The sequence below is a fragment of the Bombus pascuorum genome, chromosome 9 (assembly GCF_905332965.1).
Source record: "Bombus pascuorum chromosome 9, iyBomPasc1.1, whole genome shotgun sequence".
Lineage (NCBI taxonomy): Eukaryota > Metazoa > Arthropoda > Insecta > Hymenoptera > Apidae > Bombus > Bombus pascuorum.
Window position 1 is genome coordinate 14620034 of NC_083496.1, and position 14536 is coordinate 14634569.

Sequence of the window (14536 nt, forward strand, 5' to 3'; positions counted from 1 at the left end):
TTTATAAGAAATATTAATTCATTTATGTCGAAAAACTATTAGTTTAGCAGATATTTTAACCGCAATTTGTCAAATTTAACGTATGGAAGACAAAGTCAGCGTAACCACAAGAATACTACTTTGCATCTTTTCTTGTTTTTCATACGTTAAAATTTCACTGAGATATAACAAACAAGGAACAAAAAAACGTTTACAACTAAAACATGTATATTAAAAACACGGATCTTTAATTCTTTAATACACGTTTTACGTGCTACGTATATTTTAATAGCTACACACTCAAAACCACGGTCTCTAATTTCAATATTCAATTTATTTGAATCACGGCAATATATCGTTGTTCGGAGTTTTCCGAGTGCCGAACTTATACATACAATTTAATAAATGTACATATGCATATGCAAGGATTTGCCCTTTCAACCGGCATAAATTACAATGAAGTCACTACGAGGTCAATTTCAATGTCACCACTTCCTAAGGTCCCTGGGTTTCACAATAGAATTGGTCAGTCAGTTGATCAGTCGATTGGTGCGCCGGTAAATCGATCGATTTGTGGAATAAAAGTAAATGAAAAAGAAATAGAAACGAAGAAGAAGGAGAAGAAGAAGAAGGTGCCGGTAAAAAAGTAAACTGAACAGAAATTTGGGCAGAAATTTTAACGAGGAAGAAGTAAAGAGAACCGGTTCAAGTAGCAGAGCGGAGGAAAATCAGTGACACTATGACTGTAAGTTTTTTTATCGAATAATCCCCTTTGTTTTAAGTGTCTAAACAAATAAATAAATAAGTATACTAAATAAATAAGATGAGTCATACGTTGCGGGCAAAACGATCGGTTCCAGACAGACGTCGGTGCAAAGACCAGGTCGAAGGAACGTGCCTCGATAGCCGCGTTTTACGGTGGCCGGAATATTTTCGTGACTGGCGGCACTGGGTTTCTGGGAAAAGTGTTGATCGAGAAGCTGCTGAGATCCTGTCCCGATGTTGGAGAGATATTCATATTGATGCGACCAAAAGCCGGACTGTCAATCGACGATAGATTGAGGAAAATGCTCGAGTTGCCGGTTAGTAAGAAAACGAAACGAGTTGATGTTCGTATTTGATACGTGCAGTAGTAAGTAATTATATACATATAATGAATATACATGCGTTCGTTGTCTCGACGAGAGTCTTTTTCGTGTTCGTAGCTGTTCGACAGACTGAAAAAAGAAAGGCCATCCAACTTGAAGAAGTTGATTCCGGTTCGCGGTGACACGAGCGTCGAGGGCTTGGGTTTAGGACCGGTGGAAAGGCGAACGATCACCGAACGAGTTTCCGTGATTTTTCACGTAGCCGCGAACGTTCGATTCATCGAGGATCTAAGAAAGGATATATTCTCGAACGTTCGCTCGACCAGAGACGTTTGCATTCTTGCGGGAGCTATGAAAAACTTGGTGGCAAGTAGAAAACATTCTCTTTTTATCTTAATTTGGAAAATTAAAAGAGCAACCAGCATTCTTAAAATCACTTTCGGCTGCATCAGGCATTATTACACGTTAGCACCGCATACGCGCATGTTGACAAGCCGGTAATCGACGAAGTTTTATATCCCGCTTTAACAGACTGGAGAAGCGCTATACGAATGACAGAATCTCTAGATGAACAGACAGTGCAAATATTTACTTCCAAGTGAGTATTTTTCTTCCGTCTTTCTATCGAGATTACATCAACAAGTGAAAATCGTTGGAACGCAGGTACTTGGGTTCGATGCCAAACACGTACACGTTCACCAAGCGACTGGCAGAGCAGGTCATAAGCGATTACTCGAAAGATTTGCCTAGCGTAATTTTTCGACCGTCGATAGGTACGTAGCGAAGTTTATCTCATAATAAATAATAAATAATAAGTAATAAATAATAATGCGCTCGGAAATAAAAACAGTGATATCAACGATCGAGGATCCTATGCCCGGCTGGCTGGACAACTTCAATGGACCCGTGGGTATGATGGTCGGTGGTGCAAAGGGAATATTGCGAGTAGTTCGTTTAGAACCGAACGTAGCCGCCAATTTTCTTCCTATTGATTTAGCCATTAAAATTATGTTGACAGCCGCGTGGAAACGAGGATTAGAAACGTATGAGAGCTAAATCGTAATTCGATCGATCGCAGTCGCGCTAACGTACACCCTTATATATATACATAAGTCTAAGCTGTCGCGTTAAATTTTGGTAGTAACATTTAGTACTTAGTACAACTAGTAGTACCAAGTACTAAAATTTAGTTGAAAACGCTCACGTGCATCCAGGATAACCAAGGATCCGAGCGTTTACGTCTATAACGGCAGCTCCCATCAGATCCATCGCACCACTAGCAAAGAATTGGTCAAAATGGGATTGAGGCTAAACGAAGAAACGCCGCTCGAAGGAGTCATCTGGTACCCCCGAACCATCTTAACGTCGAATCGTCTTCTTCATTACGTTTTAACGTTGTTGACCCACGTGCTGCCAGCCTTGATCATCGACGAAACTCTTAATGCGACGGGTCGTCGACGCATGTAAGCACATCTATACACTTGCTCTTTTCATTTTATCCTTTTTCCCATTTGATCTTATGAATCTTTTCGATATTTTTTTCGCTTCGATTAGGCTAATGAAAATTCAGAAGACGATTTACTCCAGCGTCACACAATTAAGTATCTTCTTACACAACGAGTGGTGTTTTCTCAACTCCAAAATGTTGAATATTTTAACGACACAAGTGCCACCGGCAGAGCGAGAAATCTTCGGCTACGATTATCATCATTTCAACGTGGAACAATACTTTAAGTAAGCGATCGGCCGAGTGGTACGCAAAAATAGTTTTCAATCGATATCGAATAGTTTTGCTTTTCTGTGTTGTTGAGCACTATCAGGTATTCTTTTCTAATACATCTCTAATTTACTAATTTACATTTCATTTTATTAGGAATTGTTTGATCGGAGCGAAACGTTATCTCTTAAAGGAGGATTTGACTCGATTAAAGCAGGCGAAACGATATTACGACAGGTAACGTTTATGATCGAGAAAACGCGTTAGGTGACTGTCTCGTTTGCCGTCGTCTCACCAGCTATCGTATTACTGACGTCTTCCTCTACTTACATACGTATGTACACGTTCCTAAGGTTCGCTTGATCAATCGCGTGTCGATTTCACGTTTCCATCGATACTTACTATACAAACAGACGCGATGGTGGCGTCACAGCGCGCAACTTTTGATAGCTTTCGTGAAACGGGAAATGGAAAACGGAAAGCAGGTTGCGGATTGCAGATTGCGGATTGCAGGTTGCGGGAACAGGAAAATCCCGTTCAGATAACGTAACCATATCGTCGCGTCAGATTAAATCCCCTCCCCTGCCCTCGTGTACTTCATACATTATGCTAATTTTGCTATTTGCTTGTCTAATCTTTGACTCTATCCTCTGCAAGAAGTTATTTTGAATGATCGGATATTTTTTAGGATGAAGTGGTTCGATAGAATATTCAGCGCTTGGTTAATCGTGATGACAATATGGATACTTTACAGTCGAAATATTTTCGTACTTTCTTAAGTTGAGTCATTCTATCGTCTAACCAATGTCTGCGGCGAACGTGTAATTATTTCCTTGTAAATTGCAACGAAGCTCGTATGACGATGCGATGGACGGAAAGGTGGGATCAAACAAGAAGAAGGAAAAAAGATGTATCGCGATATCGCCGCATGTATCAACAAAATCAACGATAACGTTCTTGCATGAAATAAACTAGATTGAGAAAAATATTCTTCTACGATGTTTTTTTCTTTTATAAATAATATATTTCGTTTGCCTGAGTTTCGAACGAGCAGGACGCTGCGATTCTCGCTAAAAGGCGATAAACTTTGGGACGTAGAAAATCCGATTACGCGCAACGTCCGTTAAAAGGCCAATCGCATGCACAATGCAACGAGAATCTTCCAGTTGTTTCAATTGTTTGGAAACCGCAGGCGTCTCATATCCCGCCGCTATAACTAACCACGATTTCGTTCCCCCTCTCCTTAAGCGAGATGATTTCGACCGTTTCACGAATAAATTCCTCCTTTCGTTTCTTCACCGCTTCCACTGCCACTTTCCGTTGTCCTTGTTTACTTCGCGTTCAGTCGCGATCAGTGCACGTAGAATATATACACTTCCAGAAGGAAGAATTGCACGACGCAACGGCTAGAAATTATTTCAAATTTTGGAATAAAGTGATCTATTTTCTATGACGTTTTCTGCAACGATCGTAATGTGAATCGCAATGCAATAACGTAAGTGTCATGATAACTCCGAGTAAAATTTTGTCTTTCTCTCTTCCTTTCTTCGTTTATTCTTTTGCGACATGCATACTGTCATCTTTGTCTTTTTCGATTAGAATTCGTACAACTATGCCAACTGGATAATTCCCGTGTGATCCAACATGCATACGCGTCCATATGCAAATGGAGTTGAAACATCGTCATTGTCGTTGATAGTTGCGCATGCGCGTCCGCTATCGCGAAGCGGACAGAAGCGTGATCAGTCGGCGGGTCGGCCAACTGGTTTAGCGCGTGTCGGTTTCTCGACGGTCAGGATCGATCGTTACGATTATTATTTCACGAGGAAAGATCGTATGCGAGGAGCGATCGGACGAAAATAGACAGGTGGGCCGACGCGAGATAATCTTTAAATAGGTGGGTAAAGTTGTGTGATTATCCGTAGATCGAGGAGTGACGAAAAGACACGATGATATCTCTCGTAGACACAACAGAGCAGTAACGGCTAAACTTCATTTCAAACTACTGCCGAGTGTCTCCCAACGCCCCATGTTATTTCTTGAACGCGCGCAGATTTCGTGTAACTATTTAGTCGTTTTGTCATTCAACCAACGAACGCAGTGTATGCGGTGAACGCGCGAATCTCTTTTTGCCTTGTTAGCCATAAACAGCTGCCATCGTTCTCATTTTTTTACGGGTGACATATTCGTGTTCCGATTCAACGAGGCGACTACACTGAATCGTCGAATCGGTTGCAGAACGATCAATCGATAGTGTACAATCGCGTTTGCGATCTTAGTTTATCTAGTATTTAGTATGAATAATTTCTTTCTAAGCGATACGTTCAAAACAAATGGTAAATACGATATATTCTACGAATAGCTTTTATTTATTATATGATGAAAAGAGCTCTCCACCTATCGTGATAATAGAAACGCAACACTGAATATCGCCGTTTTCATGCCTTACCTTTTGTTATTGTTTATGCGACTTATCGCATATCGTTTATTCCTTATTTCGCGACTTTATTATATTTTCTTAACTCATTGGACTTTCAAATAAACTAGTTACTCACGTACGCAGATATTATACATTTTTGCTTTTGCAAACGAAACAAATGCGTAAAATTTTACAAATTAGAATATTGCGTCTTATATCTTTAGATATAAGAGTAAATTCGTGATTATGATACGTACTGTATATCGAATTTATTCGCAGGTAAAAGGTCATAAGGATATTTTTTCATTGAAAAGGTAGACAAAGGTCATCGAACATGACGAATATCAACGCAGTGTCTGTACCTCGGAACCAAAATATCTCATTAAATTCCACTGGTTTTCGCTTGTCGAATGGGATCGAAAATGTAATCGAGAAGATTGAGAATCTTCGGCTTACTCACGACACAGTCGATCAATCAAAGGAAATATGCGGTTTCGACGCGTGTCGGACAAAACACAGCGTACGAAGAATCCCCGGTTGTCAAATGTCGAACAATAACGACATCTACGACTGCGATCATGACCATGATAGGGAGAACGATCGAAACGATCTGATTGAACGGGGGCCGATTAAATCGCAATTTTGTTCGCTGACTCGCAGTCAACCTTACTGGACGAGCGTCGAACAGCCTCGGAATTTTCAAGCAAATGAAACAGTTCCGATCGATTACGATAAAACTGCGGAACAAATTCTACGTGATAAAGAATGTAGTGAAAAATTGAACGCTTGTCTCGATCAATTACAAGATTTGGAGAGAACAAGCTGCACTTACGATAGTAACGCTAGAGATGAAGATACATCGCAAGTCTATAGTTTAAGGAAGGATGTACGTACTTACATTTGTTTTTCTAATCGAACAGGCTGTTTCTTTTTTCCAATGAATGTTTTATAAGTTAGGTTTTTCTTTAAAAACGTTTCACATTTCATTTTCAGTTTTCTTCGACTCCATCGGCGATCGTCGGGAACGCTTTAAGCGACGACTTGTTATTATTGGAGAATGTGCTATGCGGAGCTTTTCAAGCGGCCCAACAAGTAACAAAGAAGAGTTTCCTTCGTTCGCAGGAAACGGTGGAAACTTTCTTCGATACTTGTTTGACCGATGGTAATACGATCGTTTCCAGTTCTGAGAGCCGTGAATCGAGCCGCACTCACTCACCGGCTTTACCTATATCTACACAATCTTCGGGAAGATCGCAACCAAAGACGAATCACAGCCCAATCGGCTCTCCTCGGGTAACCGATATAGTATACGTATAAGCGTTTCTTAGAAAATTTCATATGTGATCAATATTGCGATATATGCATAATCTGTTCGATGTCAATCCTTAGATCACCGTCACATCAACGTGCAGACCGGCGCAAATTTTCTCCTGTTCTTCAAGTTGCTCGCCTTCTTCTTCGAGTCAGTCGTACGGTGACACATCAAGTCCGAACAGTTCGTTTACGTATCAGACGACAGCCGGTTCGCAAATCGAGGAACGATTCAAACAGGATTTCGAAAATTTCCAGTTTTGGAGGCTCGATGGCGACACTGTCGTCTCCAACACCATAGTAAATGATATCGACGATAATGAACTGTGGTCGCAAGTGATGGATGAGCTAGTGAGTAATTTAAACGGAGAAAAAGGCAAAGTGGGAGAAGCATATTTGCAGGACCCTTCGAAAGTGGAAAACGCCACGAATACGATTACCTTCCAAACCAATACTTTGCAGCAAGTCCGACACTCTTCGAATCGCGATAATGTTCCCAACGAAGGTGTAACGGTTGCGAAACCTGTATCTTGGTCCGACATATCATATTCTCCGGTATCACGAACTAACATTCCTCAGGAAGATACCCAGAAGATCGAAACGACTGATAATCCTATAAACGCGCCTTTGCTTTCGAATTACACAAAATATGATAAAAGTTACGGAACTCTAGTTAAACAACGTTCGGCAGAAACAATCAGTACGAAGGACGACATTCATCAAGAGCGTGATTTCTCCCAGTTGTTTCATTCGTTTGGTGATTCCTCTCCAACCGTGGACGCGACTGTCGCTACCAATTTCAGCTTTGATGATTTTACCACGAAAGGCTTATCAATGAGTCCTAAAGACGATTATCAAATCCCAAAAATGGTTGCTTCGTTCGAAAATCATTCTCAGCAACGCTGGTGAGTCTCGTTGAAGCTTAATAAACCGTCCACCGTTGCACGAGATACGGTGTACAATGAACGATGCGATGCGAAATTGAATTGTATGTGAAGTTGATACTGATGATCTTTTGTTATGCAGTTTTAACAATTCTGATCAAAATACGATACCCTGGTCATCCTTAAATTTGCCATCTGTAAAAGCAAGCGAAAAATTGAAAGAAAAATTGGATCCGCAAGAAGTGAAGAAGGCTATGATTAGTTTGCTTAAACGGCCGGCAAAAGAACTAGCCAAACAGGACAAAGATGGAGATACGTAAGTGATTTCAAATTGATGAATTTTGTACTCGTGAGCTGCTTGATGTAATTGCTTTTCTTCCCATAGAAAACTGATGTGTCTGGTTGGCAATCCGAACGAACTTGTTCAAAAGATGGCCTATTTGGTACCGCTCGTAGAACGTATGAGTACAATCACGGGAGCTTTAACGATTACGAACAATCGCGGTGATGATGCGCTTTATTTGGCTGCTCTGAATTGTCCACAATTTCCGTTTGTTGCTGGTTATTTAGCTGCGACTATGTTGGAAAAAGGAATCGACTTCAGTCAACGATTGTATCATACTCGAGTATTGCTCTTTCTTCCTTTCTTCCCATCATTCTTATTTCTCTCCGTCATTTTTTCAATATGCAAAATGTTTTTACATAATGCCTTCGCGATTTCTTCGTTTCTTAAAATTGTTGCATCCTTGTTACAGGGAGACACACTGATACACTCGATTGCGGCACAAGGGGATTCTCATGAAGAAATTTTAGCTGAATTGTTGGCTTTGAGAACCATCCAAGGGAACCGGCTATTTGACCTATCGAAACGTAACTATGATGGTTAGTTTGGAGTATAGAGTTTCTCTCTCCTTGTGAAAGAAAACAATCAGTCTTACGTTTGTTCGTGTTTCCTCGTACCTAGGTAGAACAGCGCTCCACATTGCAATCGAATCGCATATACCATTTACAAAAGGAATCACGTCATTGGAAACGATAACACTACTGTTAAAATACGGAGCAGATCCTAGAATCAAAGAAACAAAATATGGGAACAATGCGTTACATATGGCGGTTTCTTTGGATTGCGATCCTGTTCTTGTAAAGGTATTGTTTTATTCATTGAGAGTCGGTTTGTTCTACCTTTACCATAGCTATTTCTCATCTTCCCTAATCGATTTGATTTATGCGCAAACGCGCTACCAATAGTTATTACTGGATACTTGGGCTTCTGATTTGGTGAACGCCGTCAATTACAATCACGATACAGCGCTGCACGCAGTAGCAGCTATGTCGACCAACGTTTCCTTCGACAGGCAGAAGGAAGTGTGTTGGCTATTGGTTCAGGCCGGAGGCCACACGAATTTACCGAATCGTGAAGGAAAAACACCATCAGACCTTGTTTCCACGGACAGGAAGGAAGCTATCAGAGAGATTTTTCAGAAGAGGTCTTAAGGACATCGCAATATTTTAATATTGCAATGTTGCTACCCCGCTTTCTCGTATCGTTTTATATATACGTATTATTACTTATCGTTCACGCATCTTATCATTCGAATTGTTTCTCTGCTACAGACCGTTTTTTATACAGTCTTCCAAATATGGATAAGAAAACAAATCAAATTCGTTAACAGGAATTAGGTTGTAGAAATATTGTTATACAAATCCATGGTACAAATACACAGTTAAGATGTAAATGCTGTTTTTCTTTCAAAATTCCATAACCATCGGTTATATATATATATATATATATATATATATATAGAGTTTTTATATATATATATATATATATATATACAGTTTGTATATATACATATGTACATAGTATGGCAAGTTTATTATAAAAATAACGTCACATAATGAAAAAAATCGCAACTGACATTTTTTTGTACAACCGCATTGCAGAACTAAAGAAAAATAAGAAAAAGAACGAAAGTTATCGAATACGTTGAAACTTCGTCGAACTTTTGACGGATTGATATACACTATATCCTTTTCCGGTACAAAATTGAATAGTCGAGTACCATATGTTTCGAGCGAACTGACTCACGCACGTTACCCTATCCCAAATTTATTGGATGGGACGTGTTGCCACCGAATTACCCGTATGTCATTCAAAATGAAAGCGGCATGAAACAAGTGTCCATCTTAATCCTAACGATCAGCCTCTCGCAAGAGTTTATTCCGTGTTCGACCTTTGTAGCGATACCGTGTTATTTTTTTCTACGTTTCTATCATGTAAATTCATTTTAAGTGCATTATAGTTTTCATTCTTCTGCTAAACTTTATCGTGAATTTTAAGCAATTGAATCCCAGTGAATGTTTTATAAAGAAGGAAAGGAGGAAGGAAGGAAGGATATACATATATATACATATATAAATACATATATAACGGAAAAGAGTGGATCGGAAATACGAGATAAGGTTCAGCCTACAAAGGAAATTTACGGAGATAGATCTCTGGAAAATTGTAGGAAATGAAGACAATATCGACAGTGATGAGTAGTTGCGCGCTATTACTGATAACAGCTGCAAGTAATATTAGCAAACAATGCAAGATTCATGAAATGACGACAGTCGATTGCCATTGCATTGGAAGTGAGGTAAATTTTTTGTCGAACGGTTTTGCGTGATTTTGCAAACCAACTATGAATAATGTGAGTAATTCAAAAAGGGTTTCGTTGGAAAATTTCTTTTCCTTTACAGGAATTTTTCCTGCCAGAAGGATACAACTATGAAAATGTGACGACTATACAAATCGCGTCCTGCAACATCGCGAATCTTCATTTCTCCAGTTTAACGGAAGCGAGTCAAATTACGGAAATTATCGTGCAAAATATTAGTGAACGTTTGATCTTTGAATTATTTTTAACATCAAAAAGATTGAAACGACTCAAGTTGTCGAGAATTGGGCGAATACCATTAATTAGTCGTGACACGTTCGTTAGACTTAAAAGCATTGAAACGCTTCGTATTGAAGACACGCGGATTAATAATTTCGCGGAACGATTCACCGACATAGCGATAACCAACTTTTCGATGATCAATGTTACGATCGAACGTATCGATCAGCTTAGTTTCTCGGCAAAGGGTGGAACTCTACACATTAAAAATAGTGAATTTCAAAATGTTACAGGTTCGTTGAATTTCGCTTATTTCTCAACTGTAGAGATTCTTCATTCCAAGTTTCAATTGAATAAACCGGGTTATATATTGATCGAAGGTGATATTGTCTATATCGAGAACTGTGTTTTTTCCAATTCGAGCGCAAACGTAGTTGCGGCAGAAAGCATTAGGATAAATGATACTTGCGCAGATGGGAAAAGCTCTATGAGACTCTCATCGAATAATATTAAAAGCGTAAACAATCGATTGCCTACTGAAATCATTTATACCAAGAATAAAGACGAATCAGAGCATTTTTTCAGTCGAAATAATACAGTCTGTATTGCCGGAAATTGCAAATGTCCGAAAAGCAGTGGTCAGAGTGCGCAGTTAGTAAGCCTGTTTCTGGCATATACTTTCCAATTTTTCTTACCAATCGTTATTTTGTTATCGATACTACCTTAATTTCGTTTGGAACAAGAAATGCCTTATCTTTTTCTTTGTTTCTGAACTATTCAAATCATGGAATCCTATTATTTGATGAAATTATTCTCTATCGTTCTGTCTCTTATGACACATGTTTTCTTTTGAATGAAGTACAATTTCACCCCTGAATTATGTATGCAATTAATGCAGGACTTACTCGTTCTTTGTTAAATGATTTTCAAATTTTTGTGAATTTTCAATTTTAATGCTTTCATTCAATTCTAATACTTTTATTTAATGATTGCTGTTAACACATACGTAGATTCTTCTTTCATTGTAAATTTTCTATAGTTTGATGGCCTGAAAACATGCAATTTATAAATATAATAGTGGAGTATGTTCCTGCTTATGATTGTTTTTTTATGTACATAATATGTGATTACTTTTATCAAAGCAAAAAATTATAGTATAAAAAAGAGGTATAAGTTGGATGCTGAATACTTGATAATTGTATGTTATTAATACATTGCATCTAACATGATTAATATTATCAAACTCATCTGGTATCTTACTATTTGCAATCTGTAATATCGTAGAGTGAGCCAAATTCATTCAAATGTGACAATTTATTCCATAGCTCATAAGATCCATTCCTATAAAATAAAAACATATGTTATATATATAAATTCGAAGAATTTATGGGAATATTAAACACAAGCTAAATCACACAAAACAAAGCAAAATTTAAAATTATAATTCTATATCATGTAAAATTGTTCCAACGGTATTGTTTTCAATCTAGTATCAACTTGAAATGTTTTTCATGTTTTATCTTCACTCATAGTCGTAAACTACACAAATGAATAAACAGAAAGTGCAAATATATGTATCTTACTCTATTGTTGAAAGATTTCATTACAGAAAATGCATTTCCTGTGGTATGTGTAGAACACAGTTTAATATCATGCCACATAACCTAAAATACGAACCTTGAAAGAAGGAAGTGATATGTTTGCTATACCCCCCACAATATAAAACGACAAGTTCTGAAATAAATAATGAATATTTAGTTTTATCAGAGAACTCGATAGCGGACATAAGTTTACGGATAAGAATCCTTTTGTATTACACTCGCGAAAAAATATGTCAAATCTAGTGGAACGGATTGTTTAGTAACAGTTACTATGTAAAATTTCTATATATATATTTTTTTTTATTAATAAACGCAATAAATTTGTAAAAATGTAAAGAAAATAATAGAATTTAATCTTATATCAAATTAATCAAGATACCTAATTCTCGGACGCAAATAGGTTGTACCACGATCTATACAGATCAGGAATACAATCTCATTGTAGAAGTAAGGCTCTAAATGTTCAGGCGATGTTAGTCAACTCGTCCTTAGACGCTTCAATTGAGAAGTTAGGATTCGTTGCGTAACGCAATCTGTGTAACGCAAATATAAGAATAGCGCGGTCTCGATTATCTCCGTCTTCTTCTCTCTCTCCAATGCGGTCACGTAATTGACTCCTGATGGACTGAATAGCAGGGGGATGCGAGAAAAAAAAACAGTATGACAATAATATATATGATAATAGATAATAGATAATAATGATAATAGAGACCAAATTTTATCTGACGTATATGATTATTATGATTATAATATTATTAATTTGTATCTAACTAATGTCTAACAAATGTTATACAATATAAATATATGTTTCGTTATTAACCCCTGTAAACTAAAATTATACTACAATTTTGCTTTTTCAGTAGAAAATTTAATAACATTAAAATATTTCAATTATAAATGATATTTTGGACATGATTATGATGGTTTACATATTCATAGATAATGTCAATAGTTACACAATTTTTTAACGAAATAAAAAGAATTAAATACATGTTTACTTTCCAATATTGGCGTCAAATATTTAAATATATGTATACATATTTCATTTGGAAGTTGTAATTTAATTTATTGGAGATAATACATATTTAACACTAGGTTTACGGGCGTTTCTTTTATACCTATCTCTACGAGCACCCGTCAAATTGACGGGTAAACGAAAATACCCATTTTCTTTAAAAAATCGATTTATTCAAGTTAAGTCTGAATTAAATAATATTAGGCTTCACGTTTAAATAAATTATTAATAAGTAAAAAGTTTTTTTTTTTTTAATGGTTTCTGGAACACGTTTATAATTGTCTTATACTTGTACACCTGTATGTTTGGTGCTTAGATGGAGTACTTCTACGTTAGCTTTACTTTTATTTACAGTATACAGCACATGTGAGGAAAACAAAGTCATCTTGTCCTTTTTCATCCTTTGCAGGCTTTGGCAGTTCTCTTTTGTTCGACCGAATGGTTCCAACCAAGGGCTAATTTTAATGTTACAAACTCGCCCAACGATTTTGAACATCGAGTTTCATCTTTCCCCATATAAGGGAAACCATTGAAAATATATTTTGTTTGGACGTCACCTGCTAACCAAAACTTAATGTCAAATTTATGAGGCTTATTCGGCATATATTGCGTAAACCTACATAGAGCTTTCGTTGGAAATAATTATCTACTGAGATATTTTCATATGGCTTGTAATAAGCCTGGCTATTACTTATAAATCTGTTCCATATTTCGGATATCAGCGCAAATTTATCTGTTTGTAATCTTTCGGAAGCTTTTAGATTTTTAGAACATTTAGATTTTTCTATAGCGAGATATTCTATAGCACACATCATTAAAAAGTGCACTAACGTCGACAATGCTACTAATTTATTGTCAATTTCTAATTGTATATTTTCACTTTCGGCGTTAATGTTCTCCTTTTCCTTTTCTTTTAATCGGAACATCATCTGACGTAAAGGTAGTTGTTGAGGTTATTAGATGTATATGAACAAAGGAACGCGTGGATAAATTGTAAGGTAGAAAATATATTTTAAAACAGAAGTGTAAATACAAATCGGAATATAATTGCGCTGGTCCAGATCCGCACGTTAGCAGTGTTACCCTATGACTGAAAACCCTGAAGCCAACGTTGCCTGTGTACTGTTTATGGTCTACCTTCTAGCCAGTCTTTTGTCTATACGTTATCGATGGCTTCAATGCTTGAGAAAACTAAAAGACCAGATGTAGGGTTTTCTTAGAAGTGGTGACCACTTCAACAGTAGTGAATTGGGACAATATTATATTCTTTAATAAAGTTAAATCACAGTCAGGTTGACTGTATAAGGATTACTGTTATAAGAATTACTATTCAAATCATATATATGTTGGAGATGAAAGGACACCGCCCCCCTCCCGTTGGAATTACTTGGAAAACCCCAATACTGTAGCTTTTACAAAATAACCCAAACACAATTGTTCGAGACTTGAGATAATTAGCTTAGGCTCGAGGCGACAACTAGTCGCTTAGGCACACCCCATCATAGTTTTCCTCTGCAGCGCCATCGTGACGGAAAGTCATTTCCCTTTCTTGCAGTCTCATTAGTCAGTTATTTAGTGTCTATACGATCGGTGAATAATCCACGTTTCAATAAAGAGTTAGTCAAGTAATCCTTGTATCG

General features: G+C 37.4%; 3 protein-coding genes and 2 long non-coding RNA genes across 8 annotated transcripts; 3 read left to right on the forward strand and 2 right to left on the reverse strand.

Annotated features, from left to right (window-relative positions):
- Window positions 1-73: 73 nt before the first annotated feature.
- On the forward strand, window positions 74-3772 carry LOC132910343 (putative fatty acyl-CoA reductase CG5065). Its single transcript, XM_060965994.1, has 10 exons — window positions 74-724; window positions 840-1061; window positions 1185-1433; window positions 1520-1665; window positions 1731-1840; window positions 1918-2110; window positions 2282-2530; window positions 2622-2801; window positions 2941-3021; window positions 3473-3772. The coding sequence occupies exons 1-10, from the start codon at window positions 719-721 to the stop codon at window positions 3561-3563; spliced, it is 1527 nt and encodes a 508-aa protein (XP_060821977.1). The 5' UTR covers window positions 74-718; the 3' UTR covers window positions 3564-3772.
- A 135-nt stretch (window positions 3773-3907) lies between these two features.
- LOC132910325 (uncharacterized) lies at window positions 3908-9134 on the forward strand. Of its 4 annotated transcripts, XM_060965942.1 has the most exons (11): window positions 3908-4279; window positions 4384-4651; window positions 4710-4844; window positions 5483-6089; window positions 6197-6496; window positions 6593-7419; window positions 7541-7714; window positions 7784-8024; window positions 8154-8280; window positions 8363-8544; window positions 8647-9134. In XM_060965942.1, exons 4-11 carry the CDS (start codon window positions 5538-5540, stop codon window positions 8890-8892), a joined length of 2649 nt encoding a protein of 882 aa, XP_060821925.1. In that variant the 5' UTR covers window positions 3908-4279; window positions 4384-4651; window positions 4710-4844; window positions 5483-5537; the 3' UTR covers window positions 8893-9134. The 4 variants fall into 4 exon arrangements, with proteins under 4 accessions (XP_060821925.1, XP_060821924.1, XP_060821926.1 ...); XM_060965941.1 differs by lacking the exon at window positions 4710-4844 and having other exon boundaries at window positions 4384-4681; XM_060965943.1 differs by lacking the exons at window positions 4384-4651; window positions 4710-4844.
- Window positions 8089-8459, reverse strand: LOC132910344 (uncharacterized). The gene is made up of 2 exons (XR_009658743.1): window positions 8337-8459; window positions 8089-8258 (listed from the first exon to the last, which is right to left on the reverse strand). It is a non-coding gene; the product is annotated as an uncharacterized LOC132910344 (long non-coding RNA).
- Window positions 9135-9214: 80 nt separating the features above from the next.
- Window positions 9215-11355, forward strand: LOC132910339 (uncharacterized). The gene is made up of 2 exons (XM_060965986.1): window positions 9215-10040; window positions 10144-11355. The coding sequence occupies exons 1-2, from the start codon at window positions 9915-9917 to the stop codon at window positions 11005-11007; spliced, it is 990 nt and encodes a 329-aa protein (XP_060821969.1). The 5' UTR covers window positions 9215-9914; the 3' UTR covers window positions 11008-11355.
- On the reverse strand, window positions 10983-12552 carry LOC132910345 (uncharacterized). Its single transcript, XR_009658744.1, has 2 exons — window positions 11412-12552; window positions 10983-11328 (listed from the first exon to the last, which is right to left on the reverse strand). It is a non-coding gene; the product is annotated as an uncharacterized LOC132910345 (long non-coding RNA).
- Between the last annotated feature and the right edge of the window lie 1984 nt (window positions 12553-14536).